General features: G+C 52.7%; 1 protein-coding gene across 1 annotated transcript; it reads left to right on the top strand.

The window, feature by feature from the left end:
- The first annotated feature begins 7430 nt into the window (after nucleotides 1–7430).
- Nucleotides 7431–23015, top strand: SLC16A1 (solute carrier family 16 member 1). The gene is made up of 5 exons (XM_058039895.1): nucleotides 7431–7462; nucleotides 16023–16280; nucleotides 19639–19782; nucleotides 20246–21106; nucleotides 21504–23015. Exons 2-5 carry the CDS (start codon nucleotides 16064–16066, stop codon nucleotides 21767–21769), a joined length of 1488 nt encoding a protein of 495 aa, XP_057895878.1. The 5' UTR covers nucleotides 7431–7462; nucleotides 16023–16063; the 3' UTR covers nucleotides 21770–23015.
- Nucleotides 23016–24566: the final 1551 nt, after the last annotated feature.

The raw sequence follows: 24566 nt of genomic DNA, 5'->3' as shown, positions 1-24566 counted from the left end.
GGCGCATTTAACCCTATTCTCTGATTATGGAAGATCAGGGATTTGTAACGGGGGCTATTGCAACTATTTTCTGCTATGAGTTTTTGAAACCAGCATGGTGCACCCACCCTATGCCTATGTAACTGTTGAGCCAGGGGTGGTTGTGCCGCCACAATGGGTCAAAAGTGAGTTCATGGGGTACCTGCCAAGTTGAAGAAGAAGATCTGGCTTGCACAAAAGACTGATTAAATTGCTTTATGTAACTCCTCCTGCCTATGGAGCTCTGTCACCAGAGTGTGTGCAAACCCACCTTAAAACAGCACGTGGAGAAGGTGGAACTGAATTTGCTTGTGAGAGCTAGTTTTTGTGGACACTTCACAGTGTCCAAACCTTATATCCAGTAGTGTTGACTTAGGAGGTAGGAGTTGGGCTATGTGAATATATTTTCTTCCCCAAAACAACCTTCTTTCTGGTCACCACTATGGACAACACTATTTCAGAGAGAGGAGTGGAACCTGATCTAGTGTGTAGCATCTCTGCTGTTGTGGGGAGGTGGAATGAAACTATTTGTAAGGTCCCTCCCAACCTGAATGTTTCTATGATTCTATGATTCTGTGATGACCTGCAGAATGGGCAGAGCAAGTAGGGTGGGTGGGCAGAGTGGGGAGACCATCCTAGCGGATGGGAGGGTGCATGTGGCAGTGAAGCAGCAGCTTCCCAAGGACAAGCCAGCTGCATTCTGACCTGAGCTTTGCTGCTGGCAGCGCATGAAATCCCATCTCCGTGGCAGCAAAAGGCAAAGTCCCCAAAACCTGTTCTGGGCCAAGGGCTGCCTCGAACTGTTAGTGTACTTTGGTGGTGTTGGACTTAGGCCTGTGTTTGTGCAGGGAGGGCACCTGACCCACTTCAGAAAAACCATCTCCAAACGAGCCAGCCATGGGCACTCTTCCTTGCTCCCATTTGCCCAGGGTCAGAAACGATGCTGGGTTGGCCCTGTGAGGGAACAGAGCCTGCAGGGCGTCCTCCCTGCTCAGACCTGGGGCCCACTCCCTGTCAGGAGCAAACCTGTGTCAGGGCACGCAGCAGCAGTGAGCTCCTCTCCGGGGATCTTTCCTCCAAACAAGCACGGTCAAACAAAGCCAGGGGGACAGAGGCTTTCCTGACATTGTCAGTCCAGGCTCTTTGGGAACAGAACAAGAGGGGTTTTGGAAACAAGCAGCACAAATACGTATTTAGACATGCACACAATAGGTTGTGTGCTCACAGTGTGGGATGTGAGCACACTGTGGCTGTCCTGCCACTGGGCCAGGCCAGCAAGGGGAAAATGGAAACAGTGACACACTCAGCCACCAAGAAACTGTCAGTGTTGGCTCTCCTGTCTCCCCTGCTCACCTCCATGCAGCCTGATGGGCTGGGGGCTGGGCATTTAAAGAGACAGGCAGCTGCACCGGCCGGGGAGTTGCTAGCAGTGTGGTGCAGGTACCCCTTTCTCTTCTTTTCATTACGGGTGGCCTCTGGGGGGCTATTTTGGGGGAACATTCAGGTATTGAGCAGCCCAGAGAGGGAGAATGGGGCTGAAGTGTCCTCATGCTGCTGCTATCCATGGGGGCAAGAGAGTTCAAGGCACCTGGGTAGGGATGCCAGGGGAGAGTCACACAGACTATTGTCCCCTCTGCCTCCCCTTGGCACTGCAAGTGGGGTCATGGTTACTGCACAGGCATAGGTGTGACTCCAGAGGTGGTTCTCCTCAGAAACCCAATCTGAACCACCAGGAGCTCACCTGAGGGCTCTGCACTCCCCTTGCTGGTGCAGGAGAATGGGAGCATGTCCCTGCCTTCCTCACTGCAGTTTCTGCCTTCCCTGACAGTCTCCCAGATACAGAGCAGCATGGGGATCTGCCCTGGTGCTGGCTTGGCAGAGAGAGAGGGCTCAGTGCCTTCCCCAAGGATGGAGAGGTGCTCAGCCCCGAGGAGCTGTACACATGGCCCAGGGGTGACCTCATCGGCCACGCCACAAGTGCCTTCCTTCCTAAGTGCTTGTCATCTTGGCCATCCCAGTGCACTGATGCACTGACAGTCAGGGCTCCCCAGTGGAGCAGCAGAAGCAGGTTCCATGCTGTCCATCGGCTGGGTGCCCAAGCCAGGAAATCCTAGCCATCTGGTACTTGCCAGGCTCCAGTCTAAAAATACCTAAGGAAAATAATCCTCCAGGCTCATCAAGGCCAAAGGAATTCTGAGCAGATTTCTGGACAAATACTGGGGTTTGTGTTTTTGTCTGTTCTCAGCATGCACTTGTCTCAGCACTCACTGCCTCCCCAGGGACTTGTGGGGTCGAGACATCCCAATGGCCATCCCAGCCATGTTGTGACTTGGGAGGGGAGTGTCGGGCCAGACAACCACAGTTTGCTGTGGGGCAGGAGTGGCCTGAGAGCAACTGGGGAGTGGGACCAGCATGGCCAGGGACTGAGAGACATCTTCACAGGTGTCAGGGTCAGCTGATCAAACCTCTTGGCTCTCAGGCTGCCTGCAGTCCTTTCCCTTCCTCTTCACACCTACAGGAATACCCCAAGCAGGCTGGAACCAGGAGGAAACAGCCTCTCTGGGCAGGGATACAACAGAGAATGAAATGCAGGTGAGCTAGTGTTATTGACATGTGAAGTTATTTGGTGCAGGATATGGTTAAATTATTTGCCGAGCCCCCACCTTTTCCTCCCCACCCCAAGAACAGGAATAGAGTCATTAAAACAGCATGTTCTGGGACAGTGGAGATCCCATGGGACAGCTGGACACGGCAAGAAGTACACCCACTGCCATGGCCTGACTGAGTACCCTTGCCTCTTGCCTCAGGGGTCCCCAGCTCTGCCAGAAGGCTTTTGGATAAAGATGATCCCAGCATCTGGTGTATGTAGCAGAACAGGATCTTGTGCTGGTCAGACTGGTTTGGGTGACCCCAGCTTGAAGACAACAACACAACAACAGTGTGGCTGGGATGCAGTTGAGTGTTCATCCAAGCAGCCTCACCTTTGTGTGTCCTCTGTGGTGATGCTCCATTCCAGTGGGCTCTCACTCCCTGGGGCGACATTCACACACCAAGACCCTCATGCCAGAGGAAACACCAGCCCCTTTCCCTGCCTGCCTGGAGGCACTGGCAGCAGTGGCTACAGATCCCAAAGGATGGACCTGGTTAAGTGAGGACTGGTGTTGCCAAGATGTGCTAGTCAGGCAGCCAGCACTTGGGAAAGAAGGAAGGAGAATGTGGCTGCACAGGGAGCATATGGGATAGCAATCAGGGAAGGACAGCAGTCCACACACTCCTTGAAGAGGGAGCAGAGGCCCTCATGAGTGAGTCCTCACAGAGCATTCAATTAGTATTGCAAAAAGGACATTGAACAGCCTCACTTTCCTCTGGTCCAGGAACGGAGGGGCAGGAAGAACAGAGATACTATTTCTTGTGGCAGATAAGTTCCTTGGCAAAAGGTGACGTGCTTGTGCAGGCTGCAGCATGAGGAGCCCATTGAACAGAGCCAGGGAGCTCTCACCCCAGAGCATGAGGAAGAGGCACAGTACAAGGGACAAGGGAAGACTACCCCAATGGTGACATCTCAGTTTTGCCGTGTGGTCTCCCTGTGGTCAAGATTCACTTATTTCTAGGCAAGCTCTCCAAGGAAAGCATGCTTCTCCTGACAGCAAAGAGCAGGAGTGGCAGTTGCCAGGATGCAGCTGGAGCCAGCACAGCCTTCTCTTTCTTAGGCAGGATGCAGGGAAGCCAGGTCAAAGCAAATGCCGCAGGCAAAGCTCTCTACAGGGCACAGTTACCCTCTTCCCATCTGGAACAGCTGGACCAGCTGACTTGCTGCCACTTGCCTCTGACTGCCACCATACCACACCATCCTCCTCACTCCCCTTCCCCTGGAGCTCACAGTGAGGTGGCAGTCCCTTTTGGTCAGGGCTTCTGAGAAAGACTCCAGGAGATTATCCTCTTTCTGCTAGCTTTACATCATCTCATGAGCCAAATCACTGTCTGTCTCACCGCTCACTGGTCACATGGTGGCCCAATGCCAATTTTGATAAGGAATTATCTCCACTGCCACTAGGTAACAAGTATGGGGTTCTTCATGCTGGCAAATGCAGGTCTCTCTGACATGGCCACAAGTGTCAGGATCCAAGGGAGATCTTTGGGGACACAAAACCTCGTTAAATGCTGGTCTGCATTGCTGAGGGACATATGTGTGAACCTGACACAGGCAGCAACAGAGCAGCAATGGGAGTCCAGGCAGGCAAAAAGTGTTGATCTAAATGAGCATAAAAATGAACACAACCACAGAGGTCTTCCTCAAAATGGCAATAGCGGTCATTTTGAACATCTTAGCAGGCCCTTTCTTTCTAAGGCAGATTATTTTCTAAGCAATTGTAAGGCTGCTACATCAATACACCCCTGAACAATGTCGTACCTATATCATCCATGGAGGAGAACTTGCACATTCCATAAGGACAGTGATTTGATGCCTTCTCTTCTGCTTCCGTTGTCATGGGGTAAACTCAGAGCCTGGAAAGTCAGTTGAAGTGAAATGTCAATCCAAAAGCTCAGAAAACCCTTTTCCAAAGCCTAGTCAGGAAACTAGGATGGATATCTCAATAGAACAGACTTTCCGAAGAGATTTCCAAGAATTCCTGGATTTGGACTCACGTTGTTACCTCTCTTATCAAGCAGGACACACGTATTCATGACAGATAGGACTAGACTTCTGCATCTGCTACAGACATTAATTCCAAGAGAAATCAGAAGTAATGATTATATTTTGAGATTACTGGAGGTCCATAATGTTTACAGTGGAACACAGAAAACCCGGATTTGTACTGCTCTGCTGAGGCCTCTCTCACATTCTGGAAATTAAATGGTTTGGCTGTCCCGGATGTTGAACTTGATTAGTGTCCACCAGAAATGCAGTCAGAAACAGGACTGCGAGGCTGCTTAGTGTTGCTTTTCAAGGACAGCTTTGTTGCCCAATATCCTGAAACAATATCCTGTTTTCCTCACAAGAAAAAAATTCTTAATAGGATTATTGTTAAATCCGTCTTTTAAAGGAGACGAAAATGCAGCAACACAGAGCAGGAAGGACTCCTTGCCATTTTCCGTAAGATGGAGAAGCAGCAGGAGCAGCAAGAGCAGGAACAGCAGAGATGTCCTGCAGCTTCTCACCTGCCCTTCCAGTCCATCACTGTTCTGGCAGCTCCCTGCTCACTTGAGCTCTGCCATCTCTGGCCTCTTGTTTTGCACATTGCTCTAAAACCCACACACTGGGGCATTGCACATCAGTGCCAGACAAAGGACATGCTCTCTGGCTGCATTCATCCCAGCAGCACTGGGTCTTCTCAAAAGAAATTGGAAGGCCATGTCCTGCCTGGGATCCACCACAGCACTTCCCCCTGCTCGTCCCCAGCGGAGCAGAGCACTTGAGCCTAGGTAGGATCTTAACAGCAGAGCCAAGTGGCACTTTGAGTTTGATCCAAAATTGCCCCTTTGAATTGTTATTTATCTGTTGTTTAAGCAAAACATAGCACAGGCCTCTCCCTGCTCAGTCACATAGGAACAGATGGATCAAGAGATCCTCCCACCCACTCACTCTTTGGGTTATGGTGTCTCACCTCAGAAGTGGGTGAAAGAGTTGGTTGTAGTCCCTGGCCTTTTATTGAGTGCACCTGGTCCATTCAGTGCCTCAACATGCTCAGAGTACACCCGTGACCATGCTTGGTGTGATGGAGGAGCAGTGGTTCCTTTGATATGGAAGAGCTGGTTCCTCCCCACAGCTGCTCTGTCTCCATCTATGGAGCATCACTCTTTTATCCCTTCCTTGACTCACAGTTGAACTACACCACTCTTCTTTTGGCTATGAAACGAATTAGAGCATTATATAGGCAACCAAGAAGTCAAGCAGCATCATTAGGCTTTGGGAGACAGCAGCTGGAGAAATGTATGCCCAGGTAACAGTCTCTTTGTGTAGGACTTGGGACATGCAGGGAGTGAAGAACATGGGATGCATGGCTGCCACAGACTGGTTTGCATCCAGAGATGAGGAGCTCTGCTTGGGATGGGAACATGCAAGGGCCTCTCCCACGCACCGTTTAGCACGCAGAGCCTGAGACTGTTTCATCCTGCAGAACCAAACTGTGAGTGAAATGGTGAGGGCATCCAGCTCCTTCACATCTCTGGGTACAAAGGCCCAGCTGAAATAACTGTGATCACCACAAATGACCCCCCCAGCAGTGTGTTCTTACCTTCATGGGAGCACAGCTGCCAACAAGGGCTGGCAACGCTAAGAAATGTGGTGAACACAAAAGCACAATCATCAGGCAATGTATTTTAATTTTCATGGATTTTTAGGTGCTGCTGTGTTTTAATACAGACACTGTGCAGCATTCTGCACCTGAAGGGGTCCGGGACCACCGGGGGCAGGGCCAGGTATGCTAGGAATGGGGCCAGGACTCCCGGGAGTGGGGTCAGGGCCCCCCAGGAGCCGGGCCAGGATCCCCAGTGGCGGGACTAGGAATCCCACAAGTGGGGTCAGGACTCTCGGGAGCGTGTCCAGGACCCCCAGGAGGGATGAGGGCAAGGGGACCTCCTGTTCCTGCCCAGTGAGTGGAACTCCGGCGCCGAGTCACTCCGTGGGACAAGTTCAGGGAAGTCCCGCGCTCGCTGCCGCTGCGCCGGGCAGTGTCATCCGGGCTGGCCTCCCAGTACACTCGGCCCCAAAGCCCGTCCCGCCACCACCGGGGGCCCGTGGCGGCCCGTGCCGTGCCGGGGCAGTCCGTGCCGGGGCAGTCCGTGCTCTGGCGGCCCGTGCCGTGCTGTGCCGTGCTGTGCCGTGCCGGGGCAGCCCGTGCTGTGGCGGCCCGTGGGGCCGTGGCGGCCCGTGCCGTGCTGTGCCGTGCTGTGCCGTGCCGGGGCAGCCCGTGCAGAGGCAGTACGTGCTGTGGCGGCCGGTGGGGCCGTGGCGGTCCGTGCCGTGCTGTGCCGTGCTGCGCCGTGCCGGGGCAGCCCGTGCCGGGGCAGTACGTGCTGTGGCGGCCGGTGGGGCCGTGGCGGTCCGTGCCGTGCTGTGCCGTGCTGCGCCGTGCCGGGGCAGCCCGTGCCGGGGCAGTACGTGCTGTGGCGGCCCGTGGGGCCGTGCCGTGCTGTGCCGTGCTGCGCCGTGCCGGGGCAGCCCGTGCCGGGGCAGTACGTGCTGTGGCGGCCCGTGCCGTGCTGTGCCGTGCTGCGCCGTGCCGGGGCAGCCCGTGCCGGGGCAGTACGTGCTGTGGCGCACGGCCCGGCTCGCGGGGCCCCCGGGGCTCGTGAGGGTGGGCGGGGGTCGGGGGGGCCGCCAGGCGCACGTGGCGAGTGGGAGGCGGAGCGAGGCCGGACACGCCCCGCTCCCGCCCCCCTCCGCCCTTATAGCGGCGGGGGCGGGGGCGGCAGCATTCGGCGGCGGCGGCGGCACCCGCAGGTAGGGCACAGGCGGCCCACGTGGCGCGACGGGACGGGCGAGCGAGGGGGGGCTCGGGGTCGGGCCCCGGAGTCAGGCTCTAGCTATGGGAACCCCACGCACTGCGGCGGCTCCGCGCTCCCCGGGACCGCAGCTGCCGGCCCGGCTGTGAGGTCCTGGAGCCGGTGATGGTCCTGGGCCGTTCTTGGAGCGGGGGGCCGCCCCTGTGGCCAGTCGCACAGCCCGTCCATTCGGTGGTCGGTTGGTTCCGCGCTGGTGTTTGTGGCTGTGTTGGAGCCGCCGCTCCGGTCTCCCCCGCCCCCGGACTGCGGGGGGAGCCATGTTTTGTTCCCGCTCTGCTGTGGCCGCGTGGTGAGGATCCCCCAGTACCCTGCCCCGAGCGCCCTCGTTCCTCTCTTACCGGCAGTAGCGCCCTGGGGTGGTGGTGTCCCCGGCCTCCTTCTCCCGGCGAACGGTGAGGATGTATAATGATGGCCTCGGGGGGGCCTGGGTTGCCCCGAAGTGGGGGTTCCCTGTCCTGGGGAGCTCCTCGTTTCCCCTGCCCGGCCCCTCAAGACGCTCCCCCAGTGTGTTTGTGGGGCCGCGCGGGGGAATCTCCGCACCATTTGAGGGTGCTCGATAAACTCCGCGGGGCAGGAAGGAGGTGATCACTGTGTGTGTTTGGCCCTTGATAAAGGCAGGGAGGGCCTGGAAGCTGCGTGGGAGCCATGTCCTGGGAGTGGGTCTGCGGTATTGGGGTGGACAGGGGTAACCCTCGTCGCCATGGGGAGCGCTCCTGCAGCCTTCAAGGTGAGCTCTGCAGCATCTGGGTAAGCCCTGCATCGAGAAGCCGCTCATACCGGCCTTCAGGTGACTCCTCGTGGCAGGCGCTCAGAGCTGGACCTCGGGCATTCGAGGCTGCTCAGGTGGGTGAGTCACCCGAGGCATTCAGCTCCGTGATCCCCTGGTGGCTGTGCGGGATAGACTGCGGAACCGTGCTCCGACTCCAGGAAAGGTGCCTTTAGCGCTTGTTTCTGCCCTGCTCAGGGAGGAGGTAGTCGTAAGGTCATGTTGGCCCCATAGGTGTTTGAGGCGTGCATCCACCCTCTGGCGTGCGCATCGGTCAGCTGAACCAGCAGCAGAAAGCTGGGGCTTCTAGAGCTCAGTGGTGGCTGGTGGTAGCTTACACTCGCTCTGGGCAGCAAGGGGCTGTCGGAACACTCCTAGAGCCAAGACCGACCGGCTCGGGTCCTGGGGTCTGCTGTGGTTGAAGCCTGGTGGCCTCTGGCAGGTGTTTGCTGGCCCCCGGGGACCTTAGCGGGACTGGACTCCAGACATGCTGCTGGGATGCTTCGCCCAGGGTGGGTATTGCAGGTCGGGCAGGAGTCCTGCAGCTGAAGGGTGCACGAATGTATCATGAAGGTGAACAATGCCGGAGGGTTTGAAAGTTGAGTCAGGCAAAGGGGATGAGTGTGAACAGGAGGATCTTCGGCAGGTGAGGTGGGATTTGTGTCCCAAAACAGTAAACGGCATGAGTGCTCACACCCTGCCCCTTAAGTGTGGACCTTTTGCACAATGGTTACTCATGCTCTCCAGTTTCAATTTTTTTCTTAGGAAAAAGGTGGGTTTCCTTAGTTTCATCACAAGGAAGCAGGTATAGTGATTCTGGTTTTGTGCCTTTCTGTGAGCCTTAAGTCTTTTTGTGGTGTACAGGCATCCCATTTTCATGCTAAGTGAGGTAATTTAGTGCTGTTGGATTGTCCTGGGTGTCTTTGCGCTGAGGTTGTCTTGGCTGTGTCTGGAAAGATAGGAGCAGTGCTGAGAAATGGGCCAGGGCAGGGAGCTGGAGTGTGCTGGGCGTAAAGAAACTCCCCCAAGCTCCTGATAGTGCCTTTGTTGGGGAGGAACTTCCTTGATCTTAGATGAACCGCCGGGGTGAAGGACCTCCCAATTACAAACAAGTTCTGCTAGTGTATGTCAGATATCTCTGTGGGGGTGCCCGTGGCTGTCCTAGCTCCTTGGGAAGGTGTGAAACATTGTTCCCTTTCAGGATGTGTTACCTGGAAAACGTGTGAATTGTCGTGTGTGCTTTCTCTTGGCTCCTATTTGGCACAGTTGGCCTGATTTATCTGGCAGCTAAGGTGGGAAATACCCAGTGACTTTCACGCTGTCAGATCTCCTTTATGAGGAGTTGAAAAGCTGCACATAGGCTTGGGAGGTGCATCTCATTAGGCCCTGTAGTGCAAATCTACTGTTGCACTTTTATGGCATTTCCCATTTCCTCCTCTGGAATCAGCCTATAACAGACTCTTAAAAAAGTGGGAGCCTCTCACTGGTGGTATCGGTATGACTCACTGTGTCCTTAGAGCAGCTGCAAAGTAGTTCTGTAGCTAAGGAAAATCCACGTGGGGCTGTAGTTAATTACTGAAACCACAACCACCGAAGTGCTACTGGGCTCTCGGTGTGACTCCTCTCCTGCCTCCATCCCAGTGCTGCCTTGGTCCTGGTTTGTGGGCTGGGTTCTTGGTGTGAGTGTCCATCCCACTTCCATCCATGTACCCCTGGGTCCTTGGTGTGACCTCCTCTCCCACCTCCACCCTTGTGTTTTTGAGTCCTTGGTGTGCATATCCCACCTCCATCCTGGTGCTTACTCATCTGTAGTTTGAGGGCTTGAAGGTAGCTATAATGTGGCAGTGGCTGGGATCAAAATTCAGACTCCTGCTCGTAGGGAAGGGACAGCCAGTTCAGTTTGATGGTAACCGCTGTGACTTTTTGTGATTTTGCAGCCCCCTGCTTTGCCAAGACACCCGGAGCTGTCTCTGGCTGGCATTGTGGGTCTCTAATGAAAGAATGCCGATGCTAGTCCATACTACATTTTTCTCATTCTGAGGATTTCTGTGAGGGCACAGGGTGTCCTGGGAGCGTTCCTGAGCACCGCTAGTGCAGGGAGGATCAACTCTGTGTCCTGGCAGAGCACAGCTTGTGCTCAGGGTGTGACAGGGAAACTGTGTGCAGGGGCTTGAGCACCTCCTGTCCCCACCTGAGACAGGGGTTTGGCTGGAAGCTGGTGCCATGAGAATCTCTTTCCCTAGGGATGGGGGGACTCTGGGTGCTGTGCTGGGGGCTAAAGCTGATGTGAGCCCAGACTACATGCAAGAGCTGCTTGCCTCACATAATATTCCATTAACTGGTCTGCAAACCCCTCTGGCTGCAGGATTTTGCATTAGAGGGCTCTAGAAGAGCCATGACCACTGCCAGGCTCTGGTGTAGAAATAAGCCAGGCTTTCTCCCTTGGGCTTGTTGGTATCTTGCTTAAGCTTGACTTCATGCTTCCTCACACCAGTAAGATGGTTGATACTTACTAAGCATTGGTGATGCTAACAACCAGGCGCAGCAGCCCCAGATGGGAGCTTCTCTGGTGGACACAAATAGCTGCTCATCTCTCTGGCTGGTTGGCTTCCCTCAAAGCTGCCAACAAACTATCCCAACACTTCACTTTGCAGGGCAGCTTGCAGCCTTTCTTGCCCTGTGCCATGCTGGGGGTGTTTTGGGGGCTGAGGAGGTGTGTCCACCAGAAAGACCAATTGTGAGTGTCCAGGGAAAGACCGTGGCTGTGCCCGGTGGGATGAGCAGGATGATCTGTGCCTCTGCGGGCTGAGGCTTGTGCTGCCAGTGGGGGAGCTGGAGGAGGGTGGCTGCCAATGCTGTGCCCCATGGCGTCTGTCTGTCTGTCTGCGTGCTGGTGCTAGCTCACCGGGCCGGCAGACCAGGGCATGTCTGGGAGTGTGTTGGCCATTTCTGGTGGGAAGAGGCACTGAGTGGGCTGGGCTGCTCCTGGGCCAAAACCTTGAGCTTGCCTGTGCGGGCTGCTGGCCTTGAGTGAGCCGTGCCTGTGCTGCTGACCTTGGCTCACCCCAGCAGCACAGGCTGGGGCTGAGCAGGGCCTCAATTGACTATTGTCCCGATGCAGAGCCCTTGGAAGCGCTGGGGAGTCACGTAGGCCATGTGCTGCCAGGTTAAACCCTGCCTGTGGGTGCCTACTGGAATTAAAGCTCTGTGCATAATGCTCTAAACCCACTTAAAACTGGTGAAAGTGGTGTCTCCTGACAATCTCTATTTTGTCTCACTTCAGGCCAGAAAAAGGCCAAATTTGAAGGTATAGAGTGTTACAGGCTGTGAACAGCTGGTGATTGCCAGCCCCTTCATTTCCCCAGCAGGAGATCTCAGTTTAGTTTTAGGGATCAGAAGGAGAGATTCTGGGGGCCTGCCAGCTCCCCATGTTGGGCAAATGTCCCATGGATGTTTATGGCCCTGTGCTGAGCACTGCAAGAGCTTCTTGTGGTGAGCTGGGCTTGGCGGGGGGCTGGATGTGGCTAATTCTTTGGGCTGGGCTGATGGGAATGAGCTCCTGGGGAACAGCATCCCCCTTTCTGCTGGGGGCTTGAGGGGAGAGCTCCCTCTGGGAGTGCAAACTCTGCTGGTAGCAAGGGGCAGCTTTGTGCCCATCCTTCCTGGCCTAGGTGTTTCACTGATGGTATTTCTAGCCCAAAGGCTGGGTCCAGCTTACAAGGGCACAAGATGCCCAAATGGCTGTTGGATAGCTGGGACATCCCTGAGCATCTTTTTGCTGTGGACATCCTTCTCTGGACAATGCTATGTCCATCTCAATCTGGGGGAGCACAGGAGGAACAGAAAGCAAAGACAACAGGGCTGGGATGAGCCACTGTGGATTTCACACCTGTGAAGATACCAGATGAACCTCCACTAGCTGCAGCACAAACCCGTGTGGGCACTAGGCTGATGGTGGGTTGTGAGAGAAATATATGGGTCTCTCAGCTTGTTCTGCTCCTTGGAGCAAGAGTTGAGGCTCCCTGCCTGCCCTGCTCCAGTTCCCAGGTACTCAGAGAGCCCTGCTCCAGTGGAAAGGCTTTGTGAGTTCAAAGGGGGCAGCAGGTGCCACTGAGTGTGTAACCACTGTAGGGAAGCCTTGAGCTGGAGAGGTGTGTGAGTAGAGGCAGAGGTGTGTTGTGCCTGGGCAGGGTCTCTGCTTGGATGGGGGAATGGTTCTCTTCCTTTGACCCCAAAAAGCAGTGATGTGAACCACTTCAATAAAGACTTTGCCCCAGAAATACTTTGGGGCATTTGCAGTGCTCTATAATGTGAGCCTCTGTCTTTCTGTGCTGGAGTCCTGCCAATCTGAGCTTTCAAAAGCACAGCAATTTACTGCATTATGTAACTAAAAGTCTTGAAATCATACTGTTCCAGGCCCCTTTGGAGAAAGGATAACTGCTTGTGGGTGGGACCTAGGAGATGACAGGGTTTTAGTCTTCTGAGGGATCTGTTTTGGGGTGATACCATCCTCATTGTCTCAATTCCTGCTCTCACTCTTGCTGTGCAGAGGAGGGTGGCTGTAGGCTACCCATTCCTGCAGATTAGTCAGGACTTTTATAGGGAGCAGTTGTGATACTCAGTCATTACTTGGTCTCATCAGTCTTAATTACTGAAAATATGGTTATTTTAATTCCTAATAGGGTGAACTGTAGCTGGCTGCCTGGCAGCTGTGAATTTGATTTCTAATCACATCTTCCATGTTGCAACTCTTCCAAAACAGCTGAAAATGTCCTCCTAACTATGTGTTCTCGTTGTTTTTTTTTTTTTTTTTTTTTTAATTTCCCTTTTTGCAAAAGGGAGGGAATCTTCCCAGTTGGGCTGGCTGCCTTACATGTGCTTTATTTTTTTTCCTCACTTGTTTGAAACTAGTTCCATGTGGGGGCAAGGAGTAAATTGTCAAGAAGCCTAATGCAGTTGAATGATGAGCTTTCTAAAACTGGTCTTTCTTAAAAAGGATTTTCAGTGAGTCAGGGAAGAGTGTTGTGGCATGCAGAACTCTTTGTGTAAATTCTCTGGCATCAGACTTTGGGAATCTTTGGTCTCAAAACCTTGTTCAGCTCAAGGTTTTTCATTGTGCCTCAGCCATGCAAGAGAGGTCATGTCTAACCTGCCAGAAGCCTTTTATTTTACAGAGAGATGCCACCTCAGGAGGAGAAATGCTGCTTGTAGGGGAATTAAAAATAAATTAACCAAGCCACAGTCATTTTGGAGCAGTTGAGCTCCTTGGGAACAGTGAAAGAATTAAACCAGTCTATATGTCTCAGGAACAAAAGGGAAAAATCCCCAACACCTCATCAAAACCTCCTTGGCCTTTGCCTTGGATGGCTTTTATTGCCTGTAGTTTTAATTAGTGCTCACAAGTAGATTATATTCTTTGCTGGGAGCTTTTATAGCCAACACCTGGTAGTTTCAGCTTTCAAAAATGTTTTGGATAAATCATTGTGGTTGGATGATGCTTTAGGGTTCACTGAAGGCTGTGAAAGCTCAGTGTGACTCAAAGCAAGAGGTGGCAGAAGCTCCAGTGTGCAGCTTGTGTGGGGAGGGCTTGTTCAGCCATTCCCAGTACTCATGGTGGGTGGGTTGCTCCACCAAGAGACCAGACTGCATTGGGAGTCTCTGTGAAGCCTGGCCACTCCCTCGGTGGTCCCACGTGGGTGCTCACAGGTGTGTGTTGGCCCAGGGATCTGCCTGCAGCCAGACACCGGAGATGCGGCTCATCCTGTTGAGTCCCAGAGAGGAAATCAGAGGAAACGGGCTCTGGCTCCTGGGCATAGTTCAGCTGTGGACGTGCCAGGGGCAGCGTCTTGTCAATGATTCCTTTGTTGGAGTGGCGGGTGGCTTGGAGCTGCTCACGATGGTCATGTGTTGCACTGGCCAGGATGCAGGAAAATACCCTGCCAGTGAAAAATCATTGTCCGGGTCACACTAAACTAGTCTTAGCAGCTTACAGAATCCAACCTACTGTGCTTTTCTTTCTCTCACCCTGTGTGGGTCTGGGACATCACTGCAGCCAGGTGTCAGGTGGCTCTGGCAAACCTGGTGCTGTATCAGATAACTGCTGCCAGTACCTCCAGTGCCAGGTAGGAAGGAGCAGGATCTCCCCATGACTCTGGATCACCAGCTGTGCTTTGACTAGGACACTGGGATCCCAGCCTTGGATGTGCACCAAGTGACACAGAGTGAGTGAAAAGGTGGGAGCCCGTGGTCCTGTAGTGTGTGCTATAGGGATGTGCCAGGTAAATGCTGGCATGTCAGCAGCCATGGATGAGATGGTAATCGCTGTGAGCTGGGGCGGGTGCAGGCTATAAATAGGAGGCTGCACCTCTCTGAGCCAGCACCACACTGCTTTGAAGTTGTCACTCTGCCTGGCATGAGCTCAGGAGCTCTGGAAAAGACTCTCCTGCTCGAAGGTAGCTTTTTCCCTTGAGTGCAAACTTGAGCAGCAGAGAGCTGTGGTGTGTGGGGTGGGCTCTGGTGAAGGAACCTAATGCTGTCCCCTTGGCTGGTGGTGCTTAATATGAGTGAGTGAGGTGGGGGTATTTCTGGCTGTGAGGCTGGGGAGGGCTGCAGTCCATCAGAAAATGCCTTCTGAAATCCCTGGGGGTGCACAGGAGTTCTGGGGCTGGTAGTGGTTTCTGTGGCTTTGCATGTTGTGACCCTTGTTTGTGAGCAGCTGCCCTTGCTACAGTTCCTTGCTGTGATGCCTTGTGCTGCTCTCAGCTGCCTGTACCAGCTTTCATTTGGAGTAACAGTGGCTCTGGAGTGTGATGTGGTTCTGCTGCTGTATGGGCCCATGCATGAACAGCCTTCCTTCATGGCCTCTGGATTGCTCCCAGTCAGCCTCTCCGAGGGGATTCCACACCTCAGCAAGCCTGAATGACAACTTCCTGTTTATTTTGTTTTGTAGTCACTTCTAGTTTTGAAATTTTTAAGTGAATTGTTTTTATACTTGGGTGCGTTGTGAAACCTGCCTTAGCCTTTTTGATCAAGGAGGAGAGTTTGGATGCAGTTGGGTCCAGAAGTGCCCTGCAGGGGAACCAGGCTCTGCTGGGACTTCTCTGTGTGGATCCACCTCTGCCTTCTCTGGTGGCATATGGGAGCCTTCCTTGGTCACCACTCAGGCTAAGTTTAGCCATAGCCACTGACCTTTGGGGATGGTGGGTGTGCTGTGACACCCAACTGCCCTTCTTCAGCAGAAATAGGGGTGTCCTGTTCAGCTCGTGCATGGGGACTTACTTCCCCTCAGTATTTCTGCATTTAATATTCTTGGTGTGCAGCTCCAGCTCTAGGTGGCCTGGGGCTTCCTGGGATTTTGCAGTGCTGGGGTTGCACTCCAGCAACCCAGATGCTTTGGGGGCTCTGCCTGTGCAGATAAGTCCTGGCTGCTGTCACAGACACTGCCTTTGTCCTTTCCAGCTTAGGTCAGGGTGTCACGTCTTAAATTTGTCACTTAAAAATGTGTGCTGACTGCTGACTGGGCTCTTAAAGGCCAGCTGCAGTCTGAGCGTGTGCTTTGGAGTGGCCCAGTGTGCTGGTGATCCTGGGCTGCTCTCACCTCATGATCAACTTTCCCCATGGTGGTGGGGGCACTGGTGCTCTGCCAGCCTTGCAAACAGAGCTTGAGCTGTGCAATTGTGTGCCAGGAGCAGAGATTGTGCTTTCAGCTGAGGCAATGCTTTGTCCTTTGCAGGTCTTTGATCCCCAACTGAGTCATCGCTGACTTGATTCAAGATGCCACCCCCCATCGGAGGCCCTGTAGGATACACTCCTCCTGAAGGAGGATGGGGATGGGCTGTGGTCGTCGGAGCCTTCATTTCCATTGGTTTTTCCTATGCCTTCCCCAAATCTATCACAGTGTTCTTCAAAGAAATTGAGGTCATCTTCAATGCCTCCAGCAGCAAAGTGTCCTGGATCTCCTCCATCATGCTGGCCGTTATGTATGCAGGAGGTAAGTGGGGTGGAGGCAGTGGTACTTGTGCTCCTGCATCACAGCACAAGATGCTACTCTCCTGCTGGGACTGGTGATTCCCACCTGGCTGTGGTGACAACAACCAAAATTTTGCTAACACTTTGAATTCTCTCCTTATCTGAGAGCAAAACCTCCCTTAATGAGTTTTCTTAAAGGAGGCTGCTCAGAAAGTTCCATTTAATGCCCAGAATGCAAAAACCGGGTTAATCTGTCCTCTGCAAAGCTGTAAAATCTTTCCGGGGAATTATGACTTGTGTAATTCTGCCCTTGTCCTTGTTACAGTGAGTTGCAGATGCTGTGTCTACTCCCAGTATCCTCCTGAAGGCCAGGGAACTGCTCTGCTACGTGTGGCAATGTGGCAACTCTGCTCTTAGGGGCACTTTCAGATAAGACATTGATTTTTTTTTTTTTTTCCAATTCAGGGAATAGTGGGTGTATGTAGGCATCTGTCCTCAGTTTCTTGTCAGCACAGTTGTGCTTGGAGTGCACTGAAGCCTCGTGCCACATGTTACTGCTTGCTGGTGCCAAGCAGTGCTGTAGGCAGCTTGTGCTGTTTGAGAATGGTAGTGTGCACTGGAAGTGCAGAGACATGAGCAGAATAAGGCAAACCCACATAAACTAAAACAGCTCCACTTCCTCCCCTGTCCTTCAGAAGCTGCCTTTTGAAGACTTTTAACTCTCTAGCTGGGTACTTCATGCATGTTTTTAGTGGGCGAACAGCATGCAGTGTTCCTGGTCTCCAGACCCTGGGGTCTTGTATGTGCCTGCAAACACAGTCTTGTGCTGGGCTGAAAGAAACACTGTGAGCCTGCTGTTGTGGCCACTTCAGAGGCAAATGGGAGCTTGTCCCTGCTGCCAGTCCCCAGCTGGCAGGTTGCCTGCAGCCTTGTTGGATTTGTGCATCCAAAGGAGCTGACGTCAGCTCCCGGCTGAGCACGAGGCTTTTCCTTTGCAGGGAACAGGCTCTGCTTTGTCCTCGCTCAGCTAGCGAAGCGACCAGCACATTTTCCTGCTCCAATGTTGTAACAAGCTTGTAAACCGTGTAACTGCCTTAATGAGACCCAATCTGGGCCATTCCTCCTCTCCCAATAGCTCAGAGCTGGTTCTTCTGGGGGCACTGTCTGGAGCTGCCTGGCAGCAGGGGTAAGAGCTCCCTCCTCCAGTACTGGAGTAGCAGTTGTCCCCATGTCCCCCTCCCTCCATGATGATTCTGTCCCTCCTGCTTTCACTGAGCTGTAGCCATTAAATTCCAGCAGCTGCTGGTCTTGGTCTGCTTGGCCATATGCTGGTGGCAGGGATGCTGAAAGTACCCCAGATCTACCTGGGTGCGTTTTTCCCCCAGAAGGTGGTCAAGTACTGAACAGGCTTCCCAGAAAGTGGCCACAGCCCCAAGGCTGCCAGAACTCAAGGAACATTTTGGACAATACTCTCAAGCAGAAGGTGGGATTGTTGGGGTTGTCCTTTGAAGAGCCAGGAGTTGGACTCGATTCTTGAGGATCGCTTCCATCTCAGAACTTTCTATTCATCCCCCAGCTGCTAAAGCACTGGAATTGCTGCTGCCCCATTCATTCCCTTTACAGAGTCTGAATTGCACTGGAGCAGTCCCAGTGTGCATCCCATTTTCCCTGCCTCCTAGGATACCTGCCTGCTTGGAGACTGAAAAAGTAGTTCATCCTCTGGAGTAGTAGAATCTCGCAGAGCTGGGGCAGCTTCTGTCCTGGATAGGGCTAGGTGTGAGGAAGCAGCACATTTCCCTCCAGCTGCCCTGTGCAGTCACCATCAGGATGCATGGATGTCATGGTGTCAAATGCTCCTTTGTCAGCCCCATGTTGGGATTAGATTCCATTATTTACGTGTTTTTGGCAGCTTGAGCAATCAAGTTAGATCAGGTAACGTTTAGTCAAAAACACTTCCAGTGAATCTAGAAAACAGGTATGGGTATTGTTTTCCTTTAGAAAAGGGGGGGATGAGGAGAATTGCCCCTAGAGTACCTGGCACTGCCCAGCTGCGTGGCTTCCTGCTGATTGCCCTGTGGAGCCTGCTATTTTCAGGGGGACTTCCCGGAAGAAAGGCTGTGGCTGCATTTAGACTCTTCAGGGGCATCACATTTGCTGAGTTCAAGGTTCAGGTTTTGCAAAGTGCTGAGTGCTCTGTGCACCTTGTGGTGTGGCAGCTCCCAGGTGCTGCTGCCGCCCCCTCTCACAGGACCCAGAGCCATGGCCCATCCCTGGTGGCATTGCACTGGAGCTTCTGGTAGCAGAGAGCAGAATGCTGTGAGGCTGGGAGCAGACTCTGCAGCACCAAGGCTTCTAGAACCTGCTCCAGACTTTGTTTAAACTGGGCAAAAAGGTCAAGTACCATCCAAGGACCCATGAATAACATGTTGACAACCTCTCTGTCTGTTAATGGCAGAGCAAGGTCTGTTAATATTCAATGGATGTTCATTCAGTGTATTTAAATACATTTTAGTGTCTGTAGAGCATGCTTGGCAGTCTCTAATCACTGTTTGCTTTGGATTAAAGCGCCTGATACTGAAGCACCTAAAAGGGCAATTGGCCCCTGTCTGCATTAGGGATAGCAGTGAAAACAGAAGCACCCCTTCTCCTGGGGCACTGCTGCTTCTCCCTAAACCCTGAGGAGCTTCACTTGCACCCAGAGAAGGTGTTTCCTCACAGCTTCATCTGGTCTTGATCAGAAACCTCTGTCAGGAGATGGGCAGTTGCTTTGTGGCTGAGACCCCAGCTCATGGTGAGTGGGTGGCTGCAAGTAGGGCAGAGCCCCCAGTGCAGCATGAGGCAGGTGGCTTCGGCCTGTCCCAAAGCCCTGTCTCTGGGGGCAGGTGGTGGCTGGGCAGCTCCTCTTTCAGCCCACAGAAGGCAACTTGCTCAGAGAAGTCAAAGCTTTGTGCTTCAACAATTTTCTCTCTCTTATGGTTGGTTTAGATTCGATATTTAGGAAGAAATTCTTCCATGAGGATGATGAGGCCCTGGCACAGAGAAGCCTAAAAAAGCTGTGTCTTCTCCATCCCTGGAAATGGCCAAGAGTGGGTTGGATTGCAGCAACCTGTTCTAGTAGGAAATGTCCCTGCCCATGGCAAGGAGCTGGAACAAGATGATCTTTAAGGTCCCTTCCAACCCAAACCATTTTGTGATTCTCTTGTCTCCAGCTGCCTCTGAACCTTCTGTCCTTTCCTCTTACCCCAGTTCCCTCCCTGGGAGAAACAATGCTGTGTAAAAGCTGGAATCATCTGGCAGTAAAGATGCGGTGTGCTTGTGTGTGTATTTGGTCTCTCATGCAAAGATAACTCCTCTCTGGTGCATCTCCTTTGTTTGCCCAGGTCCCATCAGCAGCATCCTGGTGAACAAGTACGGCAGCCGGCCCATCATATTGGTAGGCGGCTGCCTCTCCGGCTGTGGGCTGATCGCAGCCTCCTTCTGCAACACGGTGGAGGAGCTCTACTTCTGTATAGGGGTCATAGGGGGTAAGTGATAGCTCTGCCCTAGTGGGGCAGTGAAAGGAGCAACTTCTACCCAGTAATTATTAGTTGATGTCTGAATTTGCATGAGTTCTGGTTCTTGTCACTGCCTGGGTGCCTCTTTAGCTGGCAGCAGGGGCTGACTCCTGCTTATGCCAGCTGGGAAGTGGATGAGTCAGTTGTTGGAATGGACTGTCTGGGGCACTGGTGGAATCACCATCCCTGGAAGTGTTCAAAAAGCATGTGGATGTCACGCTTGGGGCATGGGTTAGTGGGGACCTGGCAGTGCTGAGGAGTTTGTTGGACTCCATTTTCTTAGAGGACTTTTCTAACCTAAATGATTCCATCATTCTAAGTTGGAAATGGAGCTGTGAACTCCCCAGAAGTAAAACCCCACTTGTCCTACTAGCCCTTCTGCCAGTGCTGCTGGAGGCATCCCAGACTTGAGCCCCTTATCTCTCTCCTGCAGGTCTTGGACTTGCCTTCAACCTGAACCCTGCCTTAACCATGATTGGCAAGTACTTCTTTAAGAGGCGTCCACTGGCCAACGGGCTGGCAATGGCAGGCAGCCCTGTCTTCCTCTCTACCCTGGCACCCCTCAACCAGTTCTTCTTTGGCATATTTGGCTGGCGTGGCAGCTTCCTCATCCTGGGTGGCCTCCTGCTGAACTGCTGCGTGGCTGGATCCCTGATGCGGCCCATAGGTCCCAAGCCAGTTCAGAAGAAAGAGACCAATAAGGAAGCACAGCAGGAGGCTGGGAAAGCGGGGAAAAAGGATGATGGTGACACCAGCACGGACCTCATTGATGGAAAGGCCAAGAAAGAGAAGGGCTCAGTCTTCCAGACAATCAACAAATTCTTGGACCTGACTCTATTCAAACACAGGGGCTTCCTGCTCTATCTGTCAGGCAATGTAATAATGTTCTTCGGGTTGTTTGCTCCCTTGGTCTTCCTCAGCAATTATGCAAAGAGCAAGAAGATTCCTAGTGACTCGGCAGCCTTCCTGCTCTCCATACTGGCCTTTGTGGACATGTTTGCCAGACCTTCCATGGGACTGGTGGCAAACACCAAGTGGGTCAGACCCCGCATCCAATATTTCTTTGCCATTTCTGTTATTTACAATGGTGTTTGCCACCTCTTGCTCCCCTTGTCCACCAGCTATGCTGGCTTCTGCATTTATGCTGGCTTCTTTGGCTATGCCTTTGGCTGGCTGAGCTCAGTTCTCTTTGAGACCCTGATGGACCTGGTGGGAGCTCAGCGGTTCTCTAGTGCTGTTGGCTTGGTGACCATCGTGGAGTGCTGCCCTGTTCTTCTGGGACCCCCTTTGCTAGGTAGGATGTGCTGTGCCTGGAGAACTCACTTGAGGGCATGGGTTTAATGGGATGGTGCTGGGTTGGTGATTGAACTTTGATCTAAAAGTCTTTCTCAACCTTTATGATTCTATGGTTCTTTGACTCTGGCTGTCCTGTCCTGCTTAGTGGTGGTGGGTTCCCTTGAGCCATGGGCAGCCCATGGCACTGGGGCAGTAGTCTGTAGACCACTGAAGAATGGCCAAGGAGTGGGATCTGAACCTGTGGCACGGGGTAGGGGAGCAGGGGAGTAAAGGAATGTGGGACAGGTCCTTGTCTGAATGTGAGGGTGATGGGCTTGGGCTGCTCTTGGGAATATCTCCATGACCTGGAGCTGCTTTGGGGGCTTCTTGCTGAACTGTGTACTCTTGTCTTTTAGGGAAACTCAATGACATGTATGGTGACTACAAGTACACATACTGGGCCTGTGGGGTTGTCCTGATCATCGCCGGGATCTACCTCTTCATCGGGATGGGCATCAACTATCGCCTGGTGGCCAAGGAGGAGAAAGCGAAGAAGGAAAGGAAGGAGGATGAGACCAACATTGATGAGGCTGGGAAGAAGAAAGAGGAAAAAAATGATGTAGCCCCCTCACCTCAGAAGAGTGTGGAGGGTGGTGTCAAAGAGGAGGAGAGCCGCATGTGAGGGACCAGTCTTAATCCCAGAGTGTCGGGGAAGTGCTGCTGCCTTGGTGTGGCAGCCAGGGCAGAGCTCCACTGGCGCTGGGGGGCTGTAAGAAGTGTTTAAACCAGGTGTTCATTTTTAAACAGGCTCTGAATTGTCTTTCCATCTGTGTTAAAGGTAACAGGACTACACATGCAGTATCCTCGTGTGTCCAGGGGCAGGGGGCTTTTATAGTCTGGCTTTTTAACAGTAACATGAATGTACTAATATGTGCCTTACAGTCTCCATATCTAGCTGAATCTGAATGAGCCTTAACTCTAAACTGTGCTTTAGCCCTGTATTCTGCTTGGGTTGGGGGGTGGGGGGATGTGTGTGTGTTTTGGGGAGTTTTCTTGTTAAAAAGCCATAAAAAGCGGGATACTGGATTTGTTGAAGCGCAATGGGCTTCAGGGCCAGCCCTGGATGAATACTGCTTCATACGCTTCTTACTGCAGGTCCTCTGCAGGGGAGATGCAGGCATGGGGCAAGGTGCTCCTTAACCCTCATGCCCAGTGCCTCCCGGCTCTTTAGGTGGTCTTTAGGTATGTTTTAAAAACACTTTAGCTACTGTAGTTCTTTAAAATCCCTGTTTTTGTAGCTGTTCTCTCATGGGATATTCAGGTTGAAGAAAGATGGCTGGGGTTCTTGTTGGGCAGTGTCACCCACTCCAGGGCTGTGGCAGCCCTGCTTGCCCAAGCCTTCCTTGGGGACTGTTGGAGTCCCCCCTGCCTCCCCACTCTGCCTCAATAGTGCCTCTTCTCAGCCCAGTGCCAGGTGATGTGAAATGGGCTCAGGTTGTGCTGCTGGCATTCACGCTGCTGTTGGCTGTGCTGGCCCATCCTGCCCATGGGGTGGGCTTCCACCAGAGCATCCCATCCAGCCAGGTTGTTTTGGGTGCCTGACCTTGGGCAGAGTGGTGAGGTGAGTGGAGATGGTACATCCCTGAGACTTTTTCTGCTTTTGCTCTTTTATCTGTTAGAGAAACCTCTTTTACTTGCTTCTGTTCAACTGAGATCTTAAGGTGGTGGATGCTGAACCTCTCACATCTAGGACACGTAAGGGGGAGGAAAGAATTTGTACGTATTTATTTTTTATTTTTTAGTGTTGGAAAATATCTCAACGTACGTGGAGCAGGTTAATGGCTCTCAAGTTGTAGTAATGTTGATCAGAATTCATGTTAAGAGGCTTGAGTTTTTTCAAATAAACTTGTTTTTTTACAATTTACCTATCAAATGTTGAACTTCTTTCTTAGAAGTGAGGTTTCTGTGCGCCAGATCGCATAGATTTAGGGTCAATTTTGAGGATAGGGTGAGTGGGGCTGTGGTAGGGCCTGACTCTACACTTGCTGCTCGAGCACCCTGTGGAAGCTGGACACATACTGAGAGGGTGAGATGCCCCCTTCCATCTGGAAGAGGAGGCTTTGCTCAGCAGTAGGATGGCAACAGCATAGTGTCCTCGTGCACTCTAGTTTTAGAAACCTATAAAAAGCCTCAAGAACTGCCTTGATTGTGAGGGGGAGGGATGTGCACTTAAAAGTTTGAATAGTGTGCAGATCCTCTTGCTGTTTCCTTCCAAGCTGAGTGGAACCACACCTGTATGGGCCTGAAACTAAATGAGGGGTTAAATGAAGGTGGTCTTGAGGGAGTTGTTCTGGGGTCTCTGAGTCTGTGGCAGCTTCAAGCCCTGCATTGCAACTGCTCTCCTTGCTCTCCCTTGCTGCAAGGCCCATTTTGCATTTTTTGGTCTAAATATCTCATAAAGCGCCCTGAACTGTTTGGGTTTTTTTAAAGACTGTAGATTATTAAGCCAGGGGAGTATTTTGCAAAAGAGGATGTACAGTTACTGAGCTGTGGTATTGCAAAGCCAGGTAATTGTATTTTTATAGATGGGGTGTCTGGTGGACCCCCAGAGAGATGGGCTCACATCACAATAACCAACCCCTGGGAAATTTGCCCTGTTATCCAAGTTTTTGTATCTACAGACAAGGTCCCCTCTGTGCGTGGGGTGGTCTCTGGTGGGATTCAGACAGAGCTGCAGGAGGGCCTGGGCTCTTCTTCCATACCAAACATTGGTGATGCCTGTTGGGAAGAGCATCTGTTCTGTGAAATGCAGAATGTGCTCAGCTCTATTCTGCGGGTCCCTACCTCTTGTCATTGGGGGTCCTGTCTGGGCTGTGTCCACAGCTGACATGGGTGTTCCTGTAGCCAGGGCCACTGGAAGAGGCTCACTTAGCTAGGGCAGGAAGCCAACCTTGCTTCTAAGGAAAAAAGTATTTAAATAATTTCCTGCTGCTTGGATGTGGCTGGCTGGGAACATTTCAGTAGTAAATCCTGGTTGTTCTCTACTGGTGACCTCCATGCCCTCTGGAGCTGGGTGTCAGCCCTGTCCTTGTTCCAGGATCTCCTGTGGGACTTGTTCCTCTGATCTGATGCTGTGGAAATGCAGGTAAGAGTGGAAGGTTGGACTGGGAGGAGAAACTTGCTCTTGCCCTGTATTAGGCTAGAAACTAAGTGCCCTGATTGGGGTGGAGCACAGTCCTTGCTATGGCAGGTGTGGCACCCCTTCAGGGCACAGCTTCAGGGGCTGCCCCTGTGCCTGCTCCTGGTTCAGCTCTCAGGAGCAGGAGACCTATATTTAGTCATGTTATTTCTGCAAGCAAAGTTATCTACAGTGCTGGGAAGTACATGACCTGGGCTCCCAGAGCCTCTCTCAGTGTTATGTACCTGTAAAACAGGAGCTAAAATTAGGCACAGGGATCGAAAAAGCAGATGGGAGCCCT

The sequence above is a fragment of the Melospiza georgiana genome, chromosome 23, assembly GCF_028018845.1.
Source record: "Melospiza georgiana isolate bMelGeo1 chromosome 23, bMelGeo1.pri, whole genome shotgun sequence".
Lineage (NCBI taxonomy): Eukaryota > Metazoa > Chordata > Aves > Passeriformes > Passerellidae > Melospiza > Melospiza georgiana.
This window is presented reverse-complemented; position numbering and strand designations above follow the sequence as displayed.

Coding starts and splice junctions, on each gene's coding strand:
- SLC16A1 (XM_058039895.1), top strand. CDS start 16,064: ATGCCACCCCCCATCGGAGGCCCTGTAGGATACACTCCTCCTGAAGGA. Junction 16,281..19,638: donor GGCCGTTATGTATGCAGGAG/GTAAGTGGGGTG, acceptor TTGTTTGCCCAG/GTCCCATCAGCAGCATCCTG. Junction 21,107..21,503: donor TCTGGGACCCCCTTTGCTAG/GTAGGATGTGCT, acceptor CTTGTCTTTTAG/GGAAACTCAATGACATGTAT.